The 18,764-nt window shown below is 36.4% G+C and overlaps 1 protein-coding gene across 1 annotated transcript; it reads left to right on the forward strand.

Annotated features, from left to right (window-relative positions):
• Positions 1 to 1,021: 1,021 nt before the first annotated feature.
• Positions 1,022 to 17,980, forward strand: VPS36 (vacuolar protein sorting 36 homolog (S. cerevisiae); the record flags this gene model as incomplete). Its single annotated transcript, XM_010084685.1, has 13 exons — positions 1,022 to 1,090; positions 4,631 to 4,701; positions 5,967 to 6,081; positions 7,530 to 7,619; positions 8,785 to 8,871; positions 12,166 to 12,198; positions 12,311 to 12,388; positions 12,803 to 12,937; positions 13,858 to 13,923; positions 14,482 to 14,546; positions 14,995 to 15,079; positions 17,525 to 17,601; positions 17,685 to 17,980. Coding segments are annotated over 13 exons (1,065 nt in total), but the record flags the coding sequence as incomplete, so codon positions are not given.
• Positions 17,981 to 18,764: the final 784 nt, after the last annotated feature.

An 18,764-nucleotide genomic window follows, 5' to 3' on the forward strand; every position in this document is an offset into this window, starting at 1 on the left:
TTTCCTCCGGGGTCTGGCAGGGTTTGGCTCTGTGAGCAGAACATAAGGGAGGAGAGATCCAGGCTCTGTGGCGACGGGAAGGGCCTTGGACGGTGTGTGCCACAGGGAGGGAGGACTAGCGTCCCCACAGGGCGTGTGCAGCTGGTGTCACTGTCATGACACTTGATGTCCGCTGTTTGGGCTGGCACTGCCTCTGTCAGGGGTAAGCGGTCCCCGGGTTGCTCGGCACTGCAAGCTGTGCTCTTTGGCTTTGATGTCGTGTGCTGGCCACGCCATGCAAGTCACTCCTGAGTCATCCTGGTAGCTGTAAAATGCTTTTTAACTCTGGTCGTGAAGGGTTCTCTTTTGCCCTCTGCTCTCATCTAAGCCTACTCAATTATCGGTTTGCCTCATGGCTGGAGTAACTCTAGGTCTCTCCTCATTTTTCCTCACCAGAGTAAGGTGCATGCCCTCATAAAAAGCTGTAAAAACGTGCCTCAAGTCTTAGAAGTAGGAAGCGATTTGCTAACACACATTTTTCCAGAGACTGATGGCTATGTGATAAATAAATAACTTTTCAACAATGAAATGGATAGAAGCAATACTCCTATGTGATAGGCCAGAAGATTTCAGACTGGACAGCATCTTCTTATTAGGTTGCTTTGCTTTTTTGTGTAACCTTTACTTTCTTTGTCAGCGAATAGTGTTCCAAAGCCAAGAGCCCTGTTTAAAATATGATATTTAGTAATGTTTGTATATCTTGCACAGCATATGGAGGGAGGATCCTTCAGGATTTCCGGGGGGAAAGTTTATACAGTTGAAAAAGGAAGTTTGTGTATATCCATCTAATCCTTTTATACTGATTTTCTCCGTTGTTTCCTAAACTTAATTTATTGTGTTTTCTGAAAAAAGGGTGTTCTCAAAATATTGGCTTGTTGCATCTGATTGCCATGCTGTGGTAATGTGTAATGTTTCCAAGATCAGTATTTATGCAACTCACTGGTTAAATTTGTTGTTGATCTGTTTTATTTTTCCTCTTTAGTTGAACTTTGATAGAGGAGTATTACTGCTTAGCACACACCGACTAATCTGGAGGGATCAGAAGAATCATGTAAGTCCCGCTTTTGTATCTTGTATGTCATTTAACTGTAAATTCCATAGTAAACAACAGGTAGCTCGCCATGAACAGAGATTTTTTTCTTTGCTTTGTGTGTGTTTTGTATTACAAAAGTTTAGTCCATTTTTTTGCTTACAGGGGAAAGAAGATTACATACAAGGAATGTTCTCTCACCCAATTCTGCTTTAAGAAAATGATCATGCAGAAATGAGGAGGGATGTGAATGAATCATATAATTTTTCCTTTTCTATGGCACAAAAATAGAGGAGAAAAGACACTGGTATCATGCAGTAAAAGTTGTTGTTTTTGAGACTGAAGTTGAATGTGTCAGGCAAATCATAATGTGAACTCCTTTCCCATGCTCCTTGTCTAGCAAGACCTGTTCTTCCTCATTGTGTTTTCAAGTCCAAGTTGCACTGTCTTCTGCTCATGCCATATAGTCCCAGACCATGATTTGCCGATAGGATGTGTTTGGTGGCGGTATTATTTTTTTTGTATGGATCTTTGTCTCCCAGCTGCCTGTTCCTGCACTGAACCATCCTTTCCCTAAGCCAGAACATTCATCTGTACTTCTGTGGAGAATTAACTCAGAGGTTAAGTGGCAGTGGCAGAACTACAGTGCCATACTGCTGCTGAATTCTTTGTATGTATTGTCAAGCCACAGCCTGAGATTGCAGTCTAGAAATGGGTAAGAAAGACCACAAACACATGCAAAGCTCTAAGCATGGACTGTGACAGTGTGCACCACTGCAGCTGTAATTGAAGAAGTCCACTTGAGAACCAGGTTGGATTGTGCTTGTTTTGGATGCAATCTTTTAGCAATTTAGCCCTAGAAGCCAAAGTTTAGACAAAGCACGAGCAGATGACTTTTCAAAGGCCTATTGTATTCCACTGGACTAGTTTTGCACACGGATAGTTGAAGCATTGGAAGGCCATTCCCTACTAAATATCACATCCTTGTTCCAAAAGAGGGAGCTATTAAGAGCCTTCTAAAGGCAAGGTCACCAAGGATGTTCTTGATTTGGCAAAGCAATATATTTTTTTCCTTAGGGATTGTTTGCAGGAACAGCAGAACTATTTTTAGTACAAATTTTTCAAGTGTTTTGAGAGCTGGTCCCCAGGGAAGCATTATTGTTAAAAGAAGGCAGGGGTTGATTGTCCAACTCATGAGCTATTCTGTATAAATTAACTGGTTTTTTGGCACAGTCAGCGTGAGAGAATTTAGTTGTGCAAAACTGTCTGTGTAAATCACCTTATTTCTAAATCAGCGTCTCTGCTTGACAAGTGGGCGTGTACTGTGATGTGCACTGCTTCTGATGTTCTCACTTGGACAGTTTACTTGCTTGGAGTAGCATTAAGTGTTATGGCTTCAGCAAGTCTTAACAATTGTCCATGTCCCCATTCTCTCCTTCCCAACAAAAGGATGATACTCATCCCTTCTCCCTGACTTCTCCCCCTGCTCCTATGCTATATGATTCCTTGTATCAAGATCATTGAATTTGCTAAATGAGCAGAGAAGAGACTTGGAGAATAAGAAAAATAGTTTTCTTTTAACAAATCAATTTAACTTGGCAAAGATTCTGACAAACTCTAGGCTTGATTAAGAGAAGGAGCAGAAACATATGGCCAGGAGATGGACAAAAATTACCCAGTTCTGATCTACTACAGACCAATTCTATCCCAGTGGAAGCAGGTTTTTAAATTTTAAATCTCTGGTACACAAATAACTTTGTTAGTGTGGTAAAGGAAGCAGATTCTTTCTCAGGCTGTTAGGACTGAAGCATGGGGAGCACAGTGCCCTTTTATTTTCACGGTGAGTTGTTGGCTGAGCTCTGCTGGATATAACATCAACCTTAGAAACCTTAGCTAGCTTACCTAAAATAAACTTGTAGAGAGAGTCACCTTTTATTGTGTCAGCAAACTTTAGTAATAAATGGGACACTTGTCATTAGGTTAACATAACAACCCTTTTTACAAAAGCAGACAGCTGTTTTATAGCTGCTGTTTACACAGCATCTGCCACTGAAGAGTGTAGAAACTACTGTGATTTTAAAAGGAAAAAAATACCCAGTTCTTTTATATGTACATAGCTAGATTTGTACAACATTTTAAAACATATATTCATGCATAATGTGGGCATGAGACATTAGAAGAAAATATCCAAATAAACTCGGCATTTTTAACACATCTCTCTTTTTCTATTCCTTCCTCTTATTTTTCTCATGGGAAGGGGTGATTCTAAGTCCTTGTGCTTACAATAACTTCATAACTTTCTATCTGTGACTAAATGAATCAATAATTTTGACACTGTACATAGTATATGTAGTTGAACTCTTTAGTAATTTTCAAAAAATTTTTTAAGCAGAAGTATCATTTTGACTATATTTAAAATGTCCAGAGCTGTGTTGGCATTTTACAAACAGTAACTGTTCTATGTAACAGCTTTGGAATCTGAAGCCATAGAAGAATCTAGATAGCTTGTATTAAGAGTTTTTAGAACAGGAAGTACAGCCATGTTTTTTCAAATGAGATATTTACTCATTAGTTGGAGTTTCAGTGTGTATACTTCCCTAATCTCCAATTTAATGAGTATTTAATTATTCTGTGCAAAGAGGAACAATTTTGGTAGTAGGGACTGAGTGGGCCCCATAACAGTGCTCGTTGTAACCTGGTGTTAGGCGCACCCTTATGGCAGAAGGAAGAAAGGAGTTTAAGTATGGAATGTAACGTGTGTTTCCTGTATTCTGGATGACTGTGTCAATCACCAAGCTATTATGTGGAAGAGAACGTTCACCAAACGATATTCACCAAAACAATACCAGGCACCCAATTAAATGCTTTGAATCGCTCTGTTGAGCAATTTCTGTCTCAAATGCATATAGAAAGAGTTTAACCTGGGTGGGTGAGTCTCCCACAGATGGATACAGCCTTGTTTCTTGCTCTGCTTTGTTTTATCTAAAGCACAGTCCAATAAATGTATGTTGAGATGCATCAACTGCTGGACTAAGTCCTTGAGTGTAGGATAGATGGAAAAATTCCTATTCCACTCAGAGGATAGTCTAGTTTTTTAGATGTTCAACACTTAAAAGACTGGTGCTTTTGGATATTGTTTTAGCTCCCAAAGTAACATCAATGCAAAAATGTTAAGAACCTATGAGCATTGTGCACCTACAGGGGTAAGCTGTAGTAGTGGGGAAATTTTAGTGTTTAAATTTTGAATTTAGATACTAAAGATTTGTTAAGTTCCCAGGTGTTTCTGTGAATCTAGCTTGAGGTGTCTGTGAAGTTGGCACACTGATACTTAAGTTTGGGGTTTTTTTTGTTACCTAGAACTCAGTTTCAACTTTGTATTAAGTTTTCTACTTCTTTTTTTCTTTAATAGATTATTGTTACCATCATATTTCACATGGAGTGCCTCAGGCAGCACCTGTAGAGATCTGTAGTGTTTGTGAAATGGGGAAAGAGAGCATTTGGGTTTAGAGAATGGTCAGGATGTGGCTTTAATTTCACTTGTGTTTGCGTTGGTTATTCCAGGAGTGCTGCATTGCTATACCCCTGTCTCAGATTGTCTTCATTGAAGAGCAAGCAGCTGGGATAGGAAAAAGGTAAAGTGATAGTCATTGTCTTTTTCAGAAGAATAGTTTGCACATGCATGTTCTGTGAGGTACCCAAGATTATATATTAATTCATGGTAGGTTCCATTTGCAATCTAAGTTCCAGTTTGGCAGCCACAAGGACCTGTTTTCGTCACTTGAGTTCAAATGTGTAAGACTCATGACAAGGCGGTGTTTGATGTGATTTGTTAAGTAACTGTTTTGTAATCACTAAACAAGTATGTGCTCCAGCTTGCCATTTTAGTTTGATTAGTCATAAATGACAACAGTGATTTTGCTGGATCTAAATTTGAGAGCTAATTTTAGTCTTTTGTGCCACAGAACTGGTTGTGGATAGAAACTCTGCCCATATTATAACTTCATATGACCATATGATGGATTTTGAGCATGGAAATGATGCCAGTGGTTAGAAGAACTTGAGTGTTTCCACTCACTTGAATAACTAATTCTGTATATTATGTGAATAAGGAAGTTTCACAAGAAGAAGAGAAAAAAAATTAACTGGGGAAATATGTTTGTATGTATATAGTTGTCATCGGTTTGCAGCCTGCAGCCAGGGTATTATCTTACCTGGGTAAGGTAATATGCTGGGGACATCCAGAATAAATCAATTAGTTCACTAATGCTGGAGAAGTCAAGTAAATAAAAACTCATGAAAAAAGTGTCAATAAAATCAAATGGGAATGGCTATCTCAAGGTTTGTTTTGGTGATAGGTGTCATTTTAGACTGTTATTTCCATGCATGTTACCTCTGAATGTTGGTTTTGGACAAATTCACGTACAGTGTTCACAAATGACATACAACTAGGATAGATTAAACATAATATTGAGATCTTTTGTTTCCCTATGACAAAGATAGTGTGTTTTGGCAGTAGTTATTGCAAGTCAAAAGCCAAATCAAGTGACTACTTAACTATTATTTTTTACTTCAATTAACAGATTTTTCAGAAATTATTGCTTGAAGTGGTAACATTTTTAATGTTTATTTCTTAAGAATTGATGGTGGGTGCATTTTAAATTTGTGAGATGTTGCTGTTTTAGAGGTTGTAGTAGTTTTCCTGCAAGATCTACTATAATGTTGAGTCAAAATACTTAGATGTTGATGCACAAATATAAAGCGTTATTTGATATACTTTATTTCTCATGTGAGATAAAGTTAATACAGGTTTTGATTAAATGGTTAACTTGATTGTAGAAAAAAATTTTTGGGGTATTACAGAAAGCTACCACTTGTCTTTTCTTTAACTTTTTCTTAGCGCCAAAATAGTAGTTCATCTTCATCCTGCTGCTTCAAACAAAGAGCCTGGTCCATTCCAAAGCAGCAAATACTCCTACATCAAACTTTCTTTCAAAGAACATGGTCAGATTGAGGTAAGTTTTGTACCATGCAAGCCCAGCATATCTGATCTTTGGACATGCCTTTCTCCTCTTGCTGTGTTAGTGATAATTTTCTATGATCTTTCCATGTTTACTTTTGAGGTGGAGCTTTTTCAGTACATCCTTTTTTGAAGACAAACACTATGAGCCTTTGGGGTTCTATACTTTGGTTAAATAATGCAAATAGTGTTCCAAAAATGTCAGGATGCATTATTAGGCTTTGTCCTTATTTTAGTGTTTTAATATAATCTTATACTTCCTTTTGTAATCTTTTAAATTGAGCACAGGATTTTCCAAAATGCTGTCTCTGAAATCTGTTAGGTCGTTAATAGAGTAAAAGATGTTTCTTTGAAGCTAACCCTGTGCTGGACAGGATTCAAGCAACTTATTCCTAATCATCTCTCTAATTTTATCACTGAACACTTTTTGTTGCTTCAGAGCTTTGTTTCATTTTATGTTTTATAGATCTTTTTTTTTACCTACACCAACTCTCAAAGGCTTTGAGCATTCTAAAAAAAATTAATGTATTTTTACAAGAAGGCATATCCCAAAAACCAAGCAAATTGTACTCTATAAAGAAATTTCACAGTATAAGATCCTCACTTGAAGAGACTGAGAACTTTAACTTTGAAAAATTAAAAAAGCCATCCCTGTTCACTGCAGAAAATCAGATTTTCAACTTGGATTATGTATAAATGTCTTATAAATGCATATGCTTGTTCTGACTGACTTTCATTTCCTTGGGAGCAGTTTTCAGCTTAGGATGAGTGTGGATTTATGCTAGTTATAATTGTGTAGGTGATTTGCCTAATCATAACCTTATTTATTTTAACATTAATGTTCTTGTCTGAGAATGAAGCTTTCTATGTTTGCTGGTTACTTAGCATATCAGTTACGCTACAGATCTTTTCTTTATGACTTCAGCATTCTTTCCTGTGAACTTCTAACAACCATAAGAATAGAACAGATTTTCTTCATGGATTTTGTTCAGTGGGATACACTTGCTGATAACTAATGCCACTTCCGGGTATTAGCAATAAACTAATAAGTGTAATTGATCTATGTGATTGTCTTTATACTGATGAATTAACAGTTCAATAGTAATTGGATTGATCAACTTTCCTTCCTTTTAAAAGCATGCCTTTGAGCAAACCTTGACATTTTTTATTTTAGCATCTTTTGCAACATTTTGAATATCTAAAAAAACCATTTTGCAATAGAAGTACTCATGCAAGTTTAACTAGTAACTACATGTCTCCTCCTCTAATGTGTATATTTCTGAAGACTGGACATTAAGAATTTCCAGATAATGGATGTTGGAGGTATTAACCATGCTTTGTTTGTAGTGAAGTTTATTTCATCTACCACCAAGATGCTAAAAATATCCAGAGGTACTCTGCACAGTTTGTGAAACATCTGTTGTCACTCTTTAATGTTTGCAGTTCTATAGACGATTATCAGAAGAAATCACACAAAGGAGATGGGAGAACATGCCTACTGGTCAGACTATTCAAGTTAATAAGGATCCACAAGTATGTGCAGAGCTTCTGACATCCTTCTGTATGTCATGTCACTTTGTCTAGCTTAAGTGCAGAATCTGTATGTAATCTCTTGTTTAAGTTCTTGCTGCCCCCATATTCTGCATCTGGCACGCCTGTATAACCAATGCTGTGGGCACATGTAGAAATTCAGCTTTGCCTGTTTCTTCACTGGCATAAGTTAGTTTCTCCTTTGCAGTTTTCACCTGATAGAGTCAACACTGTGCCCTGTCTTCCTTGAGTGTGTTTAGATGTAAACAGTTGATAATAAGCTCATTTTTTTTAATGGAGTCAGACACAGATACACACACAGCTATAAATATGCAAATATACATATATTTGCATATACCTTTGTTTCTGTATATGAATATGTTGAATATATTAATGTATTGAACATATAGTACTATGAATTAAATAGGATGATTTAAACTTTGCTCGATGTCAAATCATATATGTGCTCCTTTGTAAATGTACTATCCATAAATGTATTTGCATTTGGTGGACTAATGAGGAAGCCTGTACGCTGCGTCAAGAATCACTTAATGAAAATGTCTTACTTCTGTTCTTATTCTTAAGTCATAACAAATCATTAACACCAGTGCTAAGCTCTGCGGTTAGAGATTTGAGGGCTGGCACCACTGGCACGTAGGTACCAGCCTTTCTAGAACACAGTTTGCATCAAACAAAAAGATTCACCATCGCCTCTGTCCTGATACTTCTCAGCAAGGTAAATTAAACTGTATGTAGCACTGTGTGTTCATGGGTATGTTTCTTCAGGCTAGATTTTTTGAGGTAATCAGATACACTCACGGATTTCCACAGCTCTAGTACAGATGTTCACGTGGACTTGTGAGGCTTTAACTGAGATGGGCTGGAATGCTCAGTCTGGATCAGGCTATTAAGCATCTTCATATTAATAGCTTCAATCTAATAATATTATCTGTCTACTACAGCAAATTCATACATGCTTTACACTTATTGTTTATTTTTTGACACTGCTTTAAAAAATACTTTCAAGAAATATATGAAATATTGTATGCATTATATCAGCTTTTCGGGAGAACATTTCCTGTCTTCCAGTGGAAGGTTTTTCCCAGTGAGGCAGATGAGAAAACTTAGCATTTCCTATTTTGATTCCTTTCATTATTTTCTTTTGCAGGCAGGAAGAATAAGGGCTGTAGGAATTGTAGGGATCGAAAGGAAGTTAGAGGAAAAAAGAAAAGAGACTGACAAAAACATTTCCGAGGTAAGTACTACTGAAGTTTCAAGGTCAACCACCTGTCTGAACCATTTACATTCATTCACACTTTCTTTTAGAGGCAGCTGAGACTATTTATTGTTTTTGTTGAGAAGTCTGGATTGATTATGAGTGTGTAATTTACAGTTATTTACTTTGTTTAACTGGCTTTCCAATATATGCAAAGGTACTTCATTTAACCAGTTCTTTCAAGAAGACTGTTCTTTGAATCTAACCGTGTGTATTTATAAAATTAATCTTGGTAGAATGAGAAATCTGTGTTCAGTGACTTTTCACTAGGGAAGCAAAACACAAAGGCATCTGCAGAAGAAGATTATTACAAGTTTGGGGATTTTTTCCGTCCTTTTTTTACAGCTAATTTTTGTTTCAGTTGAAAATTTAATATATATTAAGAAAAAATATGCTGATCCAAGTGTCTGCACAAAACTGTGTTGAGGTTAGGTTTTCATCTTATAAATACTCATCTTTTTAACACTAGATTTAGGCTTATAATTATAGTAGAATGTTCTGCAGTCCAGGCAGATGTTACATAAGCAAGATGTTACAAGAATCTTTGCAAAATACCTGGGCTAGATAGAGACCATCCCTTTCCCCAGAAACAGCACAGTAGTTGAATTGCAGATATCAATACTGATGGACAGCAGAGGCAAATAATTTCTTTATATATACCTGGAAGCAATATCGTCCAAAATAGTCCTGTTCTGTCTTGGTAGTAGAGATTAATACAGAATTACTCATAAAACTACATGCAAAATATTTGTTCTTGTGGCAAAGCTTTATGGGATTCAGTGTGCCACAATAAAAAAAGGCATTCACTGCTCCCATACGTAAGAAAAATACAGTACCTTTGCAGGCCACATGCTGTTTCAGATACTGCTAGTGTTAAACTTTTTCTTCTCTGATTATGAAGAATGTAATGAATGAAGTTCTGTGTGTAGTTCAAAAGGTATTGTAGTTACATGCGTGTGTATATAGTTCAAAAGGTATTGTCTGGTTATTTTTTCCTTTAGTAGCTTTGTCAGAGAGTAAAAGAAATCCATTTATACGTGTTGTATGAACGGAGGAAAACCATGACTTGTAAAATCCTGCCTTCCTCCAGCTTTAAATGTTATAAATGACTTAATTTAAAAAATGGTGCCCTGGCTTCCAGGAAAAGGCTTCCTGCATCTGCTGTTCACTGCTGATAAGAATCCAGTTCTTTAGCCTTTTGTTTATCTGAGGAAGTTCCTGTTAGGTGTGTGCACATTCCCCTTTGTTTCCAGGCCTGCCCTCAGTGAGTCAGGCAGAGGAGGAGTTAGACATAGCATGCTGTTTATTTAGCCATAGCTAAATCAAGGGTTCTTTTGATGAAAGATGTTTTCATGCAGGTTATAGAGATTAGAAATAAGCTGGCAAAAGGCTTGTTAGAAAACTTTTTATTGATACCATATACAAGTACAGTAGAAGGACTTTGATTTACACTAGAGATTGGGAAATCTATTGTAAATTATTGAATTTGGCAGATTAGGAAGTAAGAAGAAATATTCCAAAGAGAAGCTTTCATTCTGGTAGTGGTAGTTTATTGTTACATGGTGGTATATTTTCTTTTCTCCCCTTGGCCACAGCTTTGTCCCCCTTAATTTTGGATACCTAACTTGGGTACCAAGAGACTAGGCTTCTGGAGTCAATGGAGAAACACTGTCACCATTAGGAGGGATTCAGATGAAAAGCGAACCCTGTCCCTTCCTGGAGGCATCTCTTTCTCTTCTTTGCATGTTGAATCTCAGACCAGTAAGCTTCTAAATAAGGTGCCTAAAATGTAGGTGGAAACAGTGGGGTCTTCCTACACAACTTCTGCTAAAATGTGTCTGTGTAGTGGGGGATTAGTCAGAATAAGCTAGGAATCACAGAGAAGCAATGGTTAGAAGCTGTAGGCAAGAGGTATCTGTGGTTGTTTGACATACTCTAACTGAACAACCTTCTTTATTTGTGGCTGGAGGGGTTGGGTGCTGCTGTCAGGCAAACTTTGGCTGAAAAGGTTTAGGAATTTTTCTCACACCAGTTGTTCAAAAAAGGTTGTTTGGAAAGGTTGACCACCTGGGCACGTTATCATGTATTTGAGAAGCGGGTGAGAAGGCTGAATGTGTGTTTCTGAAAACGGGAGAAATGAGAGTTGCTTTTTAACATAGTTGTTTTTTAACATAGTTGCTAACTTTTTTATTACATTATTTTTTTAATGCTAGTTGGTTACCATTACTAAAACTTTTGATTTTCAGTATACCTTCAGCTTTTTTTTAAAGTACATTTTATTTAAGCCTTAAAATGCCCTTTGTGGGTTGTTGTAGAATTGTTGAATTTGAGACCATAGCAGTTTACTAAGCTTAGTGGACTTGAAATAATTGTGGTCCTATGTTGGATGTCCAGGTTGTTGCACATTTTTTGTGAAAACAAAAATTTTCTTAGACTAGGAAAATATTGTTCTGTACAAATAATTTTTCCCTTGCTCTAGCAGGTATTTTGTTTTTTAGGTCCAACAACTAGTTTTCAGAGGATACTTTTTATCTAGTTTTTATGTTAATTATTTAAATCTGATAATTTGTCTCATGAACCTTATTTCATTCATTTTTTAACTGTTTTTTGTTTATTACAGTAGCACCACTGGTCCTGTGTATGCAATACTTAAAAGTCACACGTTTTCAAAGATTTTGTCTCTTCAGTTAAGCATACATGTGAAACTATATACTTTCTTCCTTGCTCATTTGAAATTACTGTTTCTTACTAACTTAGTAACATTTACTGATTAAAGTAAAATTGTCTTGTTAGGAGGAGTACTTCTGTAGCTTTACAGCTGGCTTGCTGCTGGCCAGAAACAATAGATCTCCTTGAGTGAGGGTTAACTGTTGGAAGAAAACCTACCATCACCACCAAGAAACCTTCCCCCAAATTTTAGGACAGCATGATAAACTTGGACAGTTTAATTTTCTGGGCCTCACTGTCTCACTGTTCTTCCTATCATATGGACTTCATAAATCATATTGAACTAGTGTTCACATACCAGAAACATGTGTGATTGATTCTTTTCTTCATTCTTTGTTGTTTATAGATTGTATCATTTTTATTTGAAGGCCTGATATAAAAAAGATATATCAACCAATTATATAATATCTCACATTGTAACATACTAACCTAAAGGGATAGCAGCTCTTACCAGTAGCTTAGGTAGGTGGGCAAAGGCAGCTCACTGTATCCATGAAGCTGAATGCTGTAATTATACTGATCTGCAGTGTCTGCTTTTCGTTTCAGGCTTTTGAGGACCTTAGCAAACTAATGGAGAAGGTACGGCATGTGTCCCTTATCCAAGCAGACTAATGCTTGTTTTCTCAGCTTTAAGCATGCTTTTCTCTGTTGAGCTGAAAGTTGACTTAGATCTATGTGTCTTTTTTGATAGGCTAAGGAAATGGTGGAGTTGTCCAAGTCAATAGCTAATAAGATTAAAGAAAAACAAGGTGACATCACTGAGGATGAGGTAAATTAATTTTGTTTTTAAAGTCAACAGAAATGTTCCTATGTAAAGCAAAAAGCTATCTGTTTTATATGTGTAATGTTAATAAAGAACACTTCATGGTTGGTTTTTTTTGTGTTTTAATTCTACATAAAGCAAAAGTGACTTAGTTGTTTAGTGCTAGCTTTTCTTTTGACCCTGTCTTAAAATCAAAGATTTTACTGCTTTTGTATAAATTTTTGTATTTTTGACCTCTGCTGATCAAAAATCAATTATATTAAATCTTGCCTTCTCTTTGCTAGTAATTGACTTTATTGGTAGTAAACTGAATTGATTTATTCACCAAAACTATCATATAGGAATTAAATCAAAGACTTTTAAAAACCAGAATCATTCACTAGCTGATGTACTTTTAAATTTGTGTATTTATTTGTTTAGACTATTAGGTTCAAGTCCTACCTACTGAGTATGGGAATAGCTAATCCAGTTACTAGGGAAACACATGGATCTGGTACACATTACCACATGCAGCTGGCGAAGCAACTAGCTGGAATCCTGCAGACACCATTAGAGGTACAGTACCTAATTTTGCACAAGCATTTTCCATGTGTTGCTTAATTTTGATGTAAATGTGTTTTGGCTGTAGTACTGCACCTCTTTTTAAAGTCTCAGATTTAGCAGCACAGCCTCATATTCAATGTTTATGGAAGAAATACGTATCCTCTTTCTGAACAAGAAAGTTTAAATACAAGTACGAACTTTTCTTTGGAATAATGGCATCTCAACTTCTAATTTGTGAAATATCAGTGATATTTAGAAAATCATACTAGCAGTCTTTCTTTTATTTGAACTGCCTTGTATTCATCCCTTGCTGCAGAATGTTACTTTTCTAAAGAAAGAGTGAAACAGCACTGAGTTTGAAAATATTATTCAGTCTTAAAACTGCTTAAAAATTATGGTTTTTGCAAAGATAACACAGAGTTATTACACAGAATACCCCCTCCCGCCCGAAGTAGTATGTCATGTTTTAATTTCTCTGAAGCTATTATAGCATTCGGGATTCTCACCAAAGAGTTAGATTTCATGTTGCAACTTATAAGGCCATGTGTCTACTAAAAAGCATACATATTACAGTATTGTTGTGAAAGCTATATAATACCTACTACGAGCGGAATGGAAGACTAAGTGTGTCTGAAAACTAAAAATGGTAAATTGGTCGTTACATTTAATATATTGAAATTCGTTGATCCTGTGATTCATAGTCTTTGGATATAGTATCAGTGTTTTGCATTTTAAAATTATTGGATAAAGATATAATGTAACAACCTACCTCTCATGCTAGAAGTACATGGTATTGCCTGGGTGGTCTTTTTTTCATTAAGGCCCTTAATTTACCCCGTCTGTTTTACCTGTTTAATCGGTCAAATGCAAGTTGAGATACTGTGTTTACTAGATTAATGCTATTTCTCTTACCAGTGTTGTGCTTAACACAGGAGCGAGGAGGGATCGTGTCACTTACTGAAGTGTACTGTCTGGTAAATCGCGCACGAGGATTAGAGGTGAGAAATTGGTTTTATTAAATATTTTATAAAATGTATTTCAGTGATAAGGTAATTAAAGAAAAGGGTAAAAATGTTCCCTACCAATTGCTCACTCTACCTGTCTAACAGCATGAAATGATCAACCCTTTATTAAAATTAGGGGGTTTTACCTTTTTCCTTTCTCCTTCTTCCATGTAATGCTTATGTATCCTCTATAAGTTGTCATAATATATGCTGCTTTTTATAAAACCATATAAAAGGGAAAATCCATGCTTATTGGGAAAGAAAACTGAAAGGACAGAGAATACTAAAGAATGGTGACTGTGGGTTTTTTTTACAAAATACACGGTTTCTTTCTGTAACTAGGGCAAGAAAGGTTGTTATAGAACACATAGTAAGAACAGAAAGGAGAACAGGAGCCAAGAAAATAAACTGCACAATAGAAAGGAATAAAATTAACAATATAGTGTAGCCTGGTGTATTTTATAGCTGTAGTTATTAAAACTGCTTGTTTTGGTGTTATGCTCTATACTTGAAATGCAAGCTGTGAATAAATATGGTTTACTATTTTAATAGTTGCTGTCGCCAGAGGATTTAGTAAATGCTTGTAAGATGCTGGAGTTGCTGAAATTACCACTAAGGTAAGAGCTTTACAGATGTATTTATAAAACATGGCACTCACAAGTCAGACCACAGTGCTTGGGTGACTCAATATTTTGCCTGCAGTAGATTTTTTTTTTTTAAAGCCATCCTTTGCTTAAGGGATGCTGCTGTATGCACCAATATCCACTCTACATTAAAATATTAATTTTTAACCATGGTTCACTTTACTAGGAAGACATTATTCTTTTCACTTCCAATACAGTTTTTTCAGACTGGGAACAGTGTTTAACTAAGTCCAGACACATGCCTTGGTCTTTTCAGTCTCTAAAGTTTTGGAAGATGTTTTCAATGTTAAGTTCATTTTACAGAGGTTGTGGTTTTTTTTTCCTTTTATAATGGGGTTATAGGTGTGGATGCATTAGAAATGTGACCGTAGGTGATGTGCACAGGGGTTTTAGTTACTTTGACTCTCTCTTTTGATTTTAGGCTTCGGATATTTGACAGTGGTGTGATGGTGATTGAACTCCAGTCTCATAACGAAGAGGAAATGGTAGCTTCTGCTTTAGAGACAGTAAGTGTACTTCATTTCCTTCAGTGTTCTGACCGTGCTGGGGAAACTTAAACACATTAGGTATGAAAACTTGAGGTACAGGATTTCCTTTTGAGGTTTTGAAATACAAAATATTCCACTTCCAAATCTTCTAACAGTAATACTTAAATAGCACTATTAATCTTCAAAGTGCTGTGCAGGCAATAATCTTAGTCATTGCTTTCTCCTTAAGGAATAAAACACTTTTCCATCTCTTTTCAAACTTCATTAACCTTCAGCCTTCCTCCAGATCTTTTGTCCTGTGTAATGAAATTCATGACATATATTAAGCATTTAATGTAACAGAAGTGGACTTCAGACACTGTACACGATATGCTTGAAGGCAGTCAAAGTAGCTCTTAAATGTTGATATAGGCAGTTGTTTGGTTTGGGTTTATTTCATAAAATAGCACATTGTACATGTAACATTGAGTTTGCTGCTGTGAAGAGCGCACATTTGGGGAGTACTGCATGTAGAATTAGGTAGCTTCATCAGGAAAAACATAGTATAAATTGTTTGGTGTGGTAAACCTTCGTGGTCTTGCTACCTCTGGACTCTTTAAAGTCCTGCTGTCCCATTATTTGATGCATTTTCCTGTGTCTTTTTCAGTGGCATGTTATTTTTTGTTTTTCATAAAGTTGAGTAAAGGCTGATTCAGTGTATCCAAAATTAAACATCGAAGGTAAGAAGGAATTTGACTTGGGCAGTCAAGAAAAAGTAGACCTATCATACTCACCTTCTCACTTGATACAAAGTAGACTCGTCAGTGTGTTTTGCATGATTGTTACCATATAGCTTTCTCTCATCAAAAAGATTTTTAGATAAGAGAAATTTATATAGCCATCTAAAAGATTCCATCCTAAATTATCAAAACTAAAACGCTTAAATCTTTCAATATATGTTAATCCATTCAGTTTATTTTCTCCTATTTACAGAAGAATACCTAGTCCATTTTAGTATTTTTCTGATTATTTTTGGTTTCTAATTAATTTGTTGCCTTCAGTAAGAGTGCTTATCTCTTTGAAAGGAAAGGAAAAACTTTTTCTTGATGACAAATGAGGTCAACTGCAAAGAGCAACAGATGGTGGATTTATTACTGAAGTGCCTTTTTAATTTTATTTTCATAATATGAGACTTTGGCTCCATAGAAAAATGTAAGGGAGAGGCTTTGAATGAGGAAGGCTAGCCCGTAAGGGAAAGGGAAGATGAGATCAGTCTTGTGGCCTGTACTTAATGTACAGTGACATGAAACTTCTGAGAAGAAGCGAAAGGAAGTCAAAGGGTTTCAGACAGGAGAGAGATGCAGTTTTGAGTGGCTGGTGAAGACAGGAAGTGACATGGAAGTCAAAGGAACCCAAAGTCACCCTTGATGAGAGTAGTGGTTTGAGAAAGAAAGACAATCACACATATGCGTATTAGACTGTATAGCTGACTTCCATTACACAGATTGGATCACTTAGCTTCATAAAATCTCAAGTTAGGACTGATTTAATCGGAGTTTCTGTAAAAAGAATACTGCTGAGAATGACGCAGAATAGACTCCTCCCTGCCTGGTTATGTGGGAAGCAGGAAATGGCAACTACCTCTAGATTTACAAGTTTGCTTGAAGCTGAAGCAATGGAGAAATGGCAGAATTAGTAATCTGTAGGGTAGTAAAACATGTTTATCTGTGAAATTCAATGCAGTAATAAATCCAGACTTCATATCTAATATTTTAAGCATCCACTTGTCCAACCTGGGTGAGAAGGTTTCGTTTTGGCATGTATTAACTAGCATGGTTGAGACAATGGAGCCAAAGTTTTGAGTCCCAAGACTGAACCTATTTTTTGTGTCAACTAAATGTGATGGTGACTTTTACTAATCCCTGTCGTATGCTGTAATATAGGGTGGAGTACTAAGGTTTGGGGATTTTTCTATAGGCAGTGGGATATTTTAAATACTATTAAACTCAAATTCTCCACTTCCATCTGAGATGACTTAGATTTCTAAATTGATGCCCTGAACTGGTCTTTTATTCCCTCATTTAGGCTTCACTGTTTGCAGAATCACTTCTTATAGTTGGGCTGTGTAAATACTGATTGTGACAGTATATGCTGTCTGAGCTATTCTAATTTTTCTGCTCATTTTGTCCCAAGGCTTTAAAAAAATCCAAAGGAGAGGGTACCATGTGATTTTTTTAAATAGATTTAACTCTTTTCTACATTCCTTTTTTATACTTAGCAGTTTTCCTAGGACACAAAAGAGGTATTTTTAAGGGAAATACTCATAATTACTTGTACTTTTTTAAAATGCAAACTGGTTGTCTTCACAAGGGGTTTGCTACCAATTTTTCACTTCACAAAGCTAGACCTGATTCAGTAGCTGAGATAACTTTATTGTTCTTTTAATGCCCTAGTTTGTTTATTTGTGTGTTTGGTTTTTGACAGGTATCTGAAAAGGGTTCTCTCACAGCTGATGAGTTTGCTAAGCTGGTGGGGATGTCTGTTCTCTTAGCCAAAGAAAGGTAAGTAATAACTGCTGTGTTTAATACCTTCATTATCATGTTGTCCTCAAGTAATACAGCACGTCTTCTTTTGCTTTCTCTAGGCTGCTTCTTGCTGAAAAGATGGGCCATCTTTGCAGAGATGATTCAGTGGAAGGCTTGAGATTCTACCCAAATTTATTTCTAACACAAAGCTAATGTAGTTTGTGTACAATTTGTTATGTAACACTTGAACAAAACAGTAGAGGATGGAACCCTTCCAAACAACTGACTTTAAAGTTTTTATTTTGTCGGCTGAAACAGTGATGAACATTTCAATGCTTTACAGTTCTCAGGTATTTGAAATGCTGAATCTTCTTAGGTGGAACTGAAAGGAAATAGGAGTAGCTAAGTCAGAAGCCTGTTAATTGTCCCAAGCTGGCTAGCTCATGTTTCAAGTTTTATTTGATGTGCTCCGTAGTTTCTCATTTCAAGAGAAGTCAGATGAAGAGTCTACACAAGTGAAAGTGGAGAGAGTATCCCTGTAGTCTGCCTTGAGGGTCAGCACCCAGAAGACAGGTTACTGCATATTCCAATTTCAGTTTGTTTATGTCTAGAGCAACAAAGCAGACAGATGTATCCGTAGTGATATGAAAAGTGACTTTGGTGTGTACTGAGGTATAAGGAACAAACCAGTGTAGAATAACCCCTTCTCCCTGAAGTGATTAACAGTTTTCTAAGAGAGGATCTTGAGGTTCTTATGCTTTGACACAGAAGGAACCTGCTGCAGGAGAGAGTAACATGTTATGTGAATCTAGAAAACATGGTGTTTATTTTGTCTTATGCTAGTATCTCAGATAGAAGCATTGTTAGCACAGACTTCCTCCCTTCTTTTTCTTTGCCATCTTCCTTCCTGCCTTGTTATGTTGCACTTTGGGTGCCCTTTCTCTGTCCTCTCTTTACATAGCAGAGTGTAGTAGCCTCCTGTCACTCTACCAGACTCTGTGCTTTAATGTGCTTGGTTTTTATCTTGTACTTCTAATGAAAGATCATTTCTTTGTTTCATCAGCCTATTATCTGTTTTGGAGAGTTCGTTCGCTTATGTCTTGTATGTGAAAATTAATATGCTTTCAATATTGAAGGGAGGAAGAAGACTATCACCCTGTGTTTAATAGTCATGAGGTATCATATTGTTTGTTATTCCT

This window comes from Pterocles gutturalis, unplaced genomic scaffold (genome assembly GCF_000699245.1).
Source record: "Pterocles gutturalis isolate BGI_N339 unplaced genomic scaffold, ASM69924v1 scaffold40501, whole genome shotgun sequence".
NCBI lineage: Eukaryota > Metazoa > Chordata > Aves > Pterocliformes > Pteroclidae > Pterocles > Pterocles gutturalis.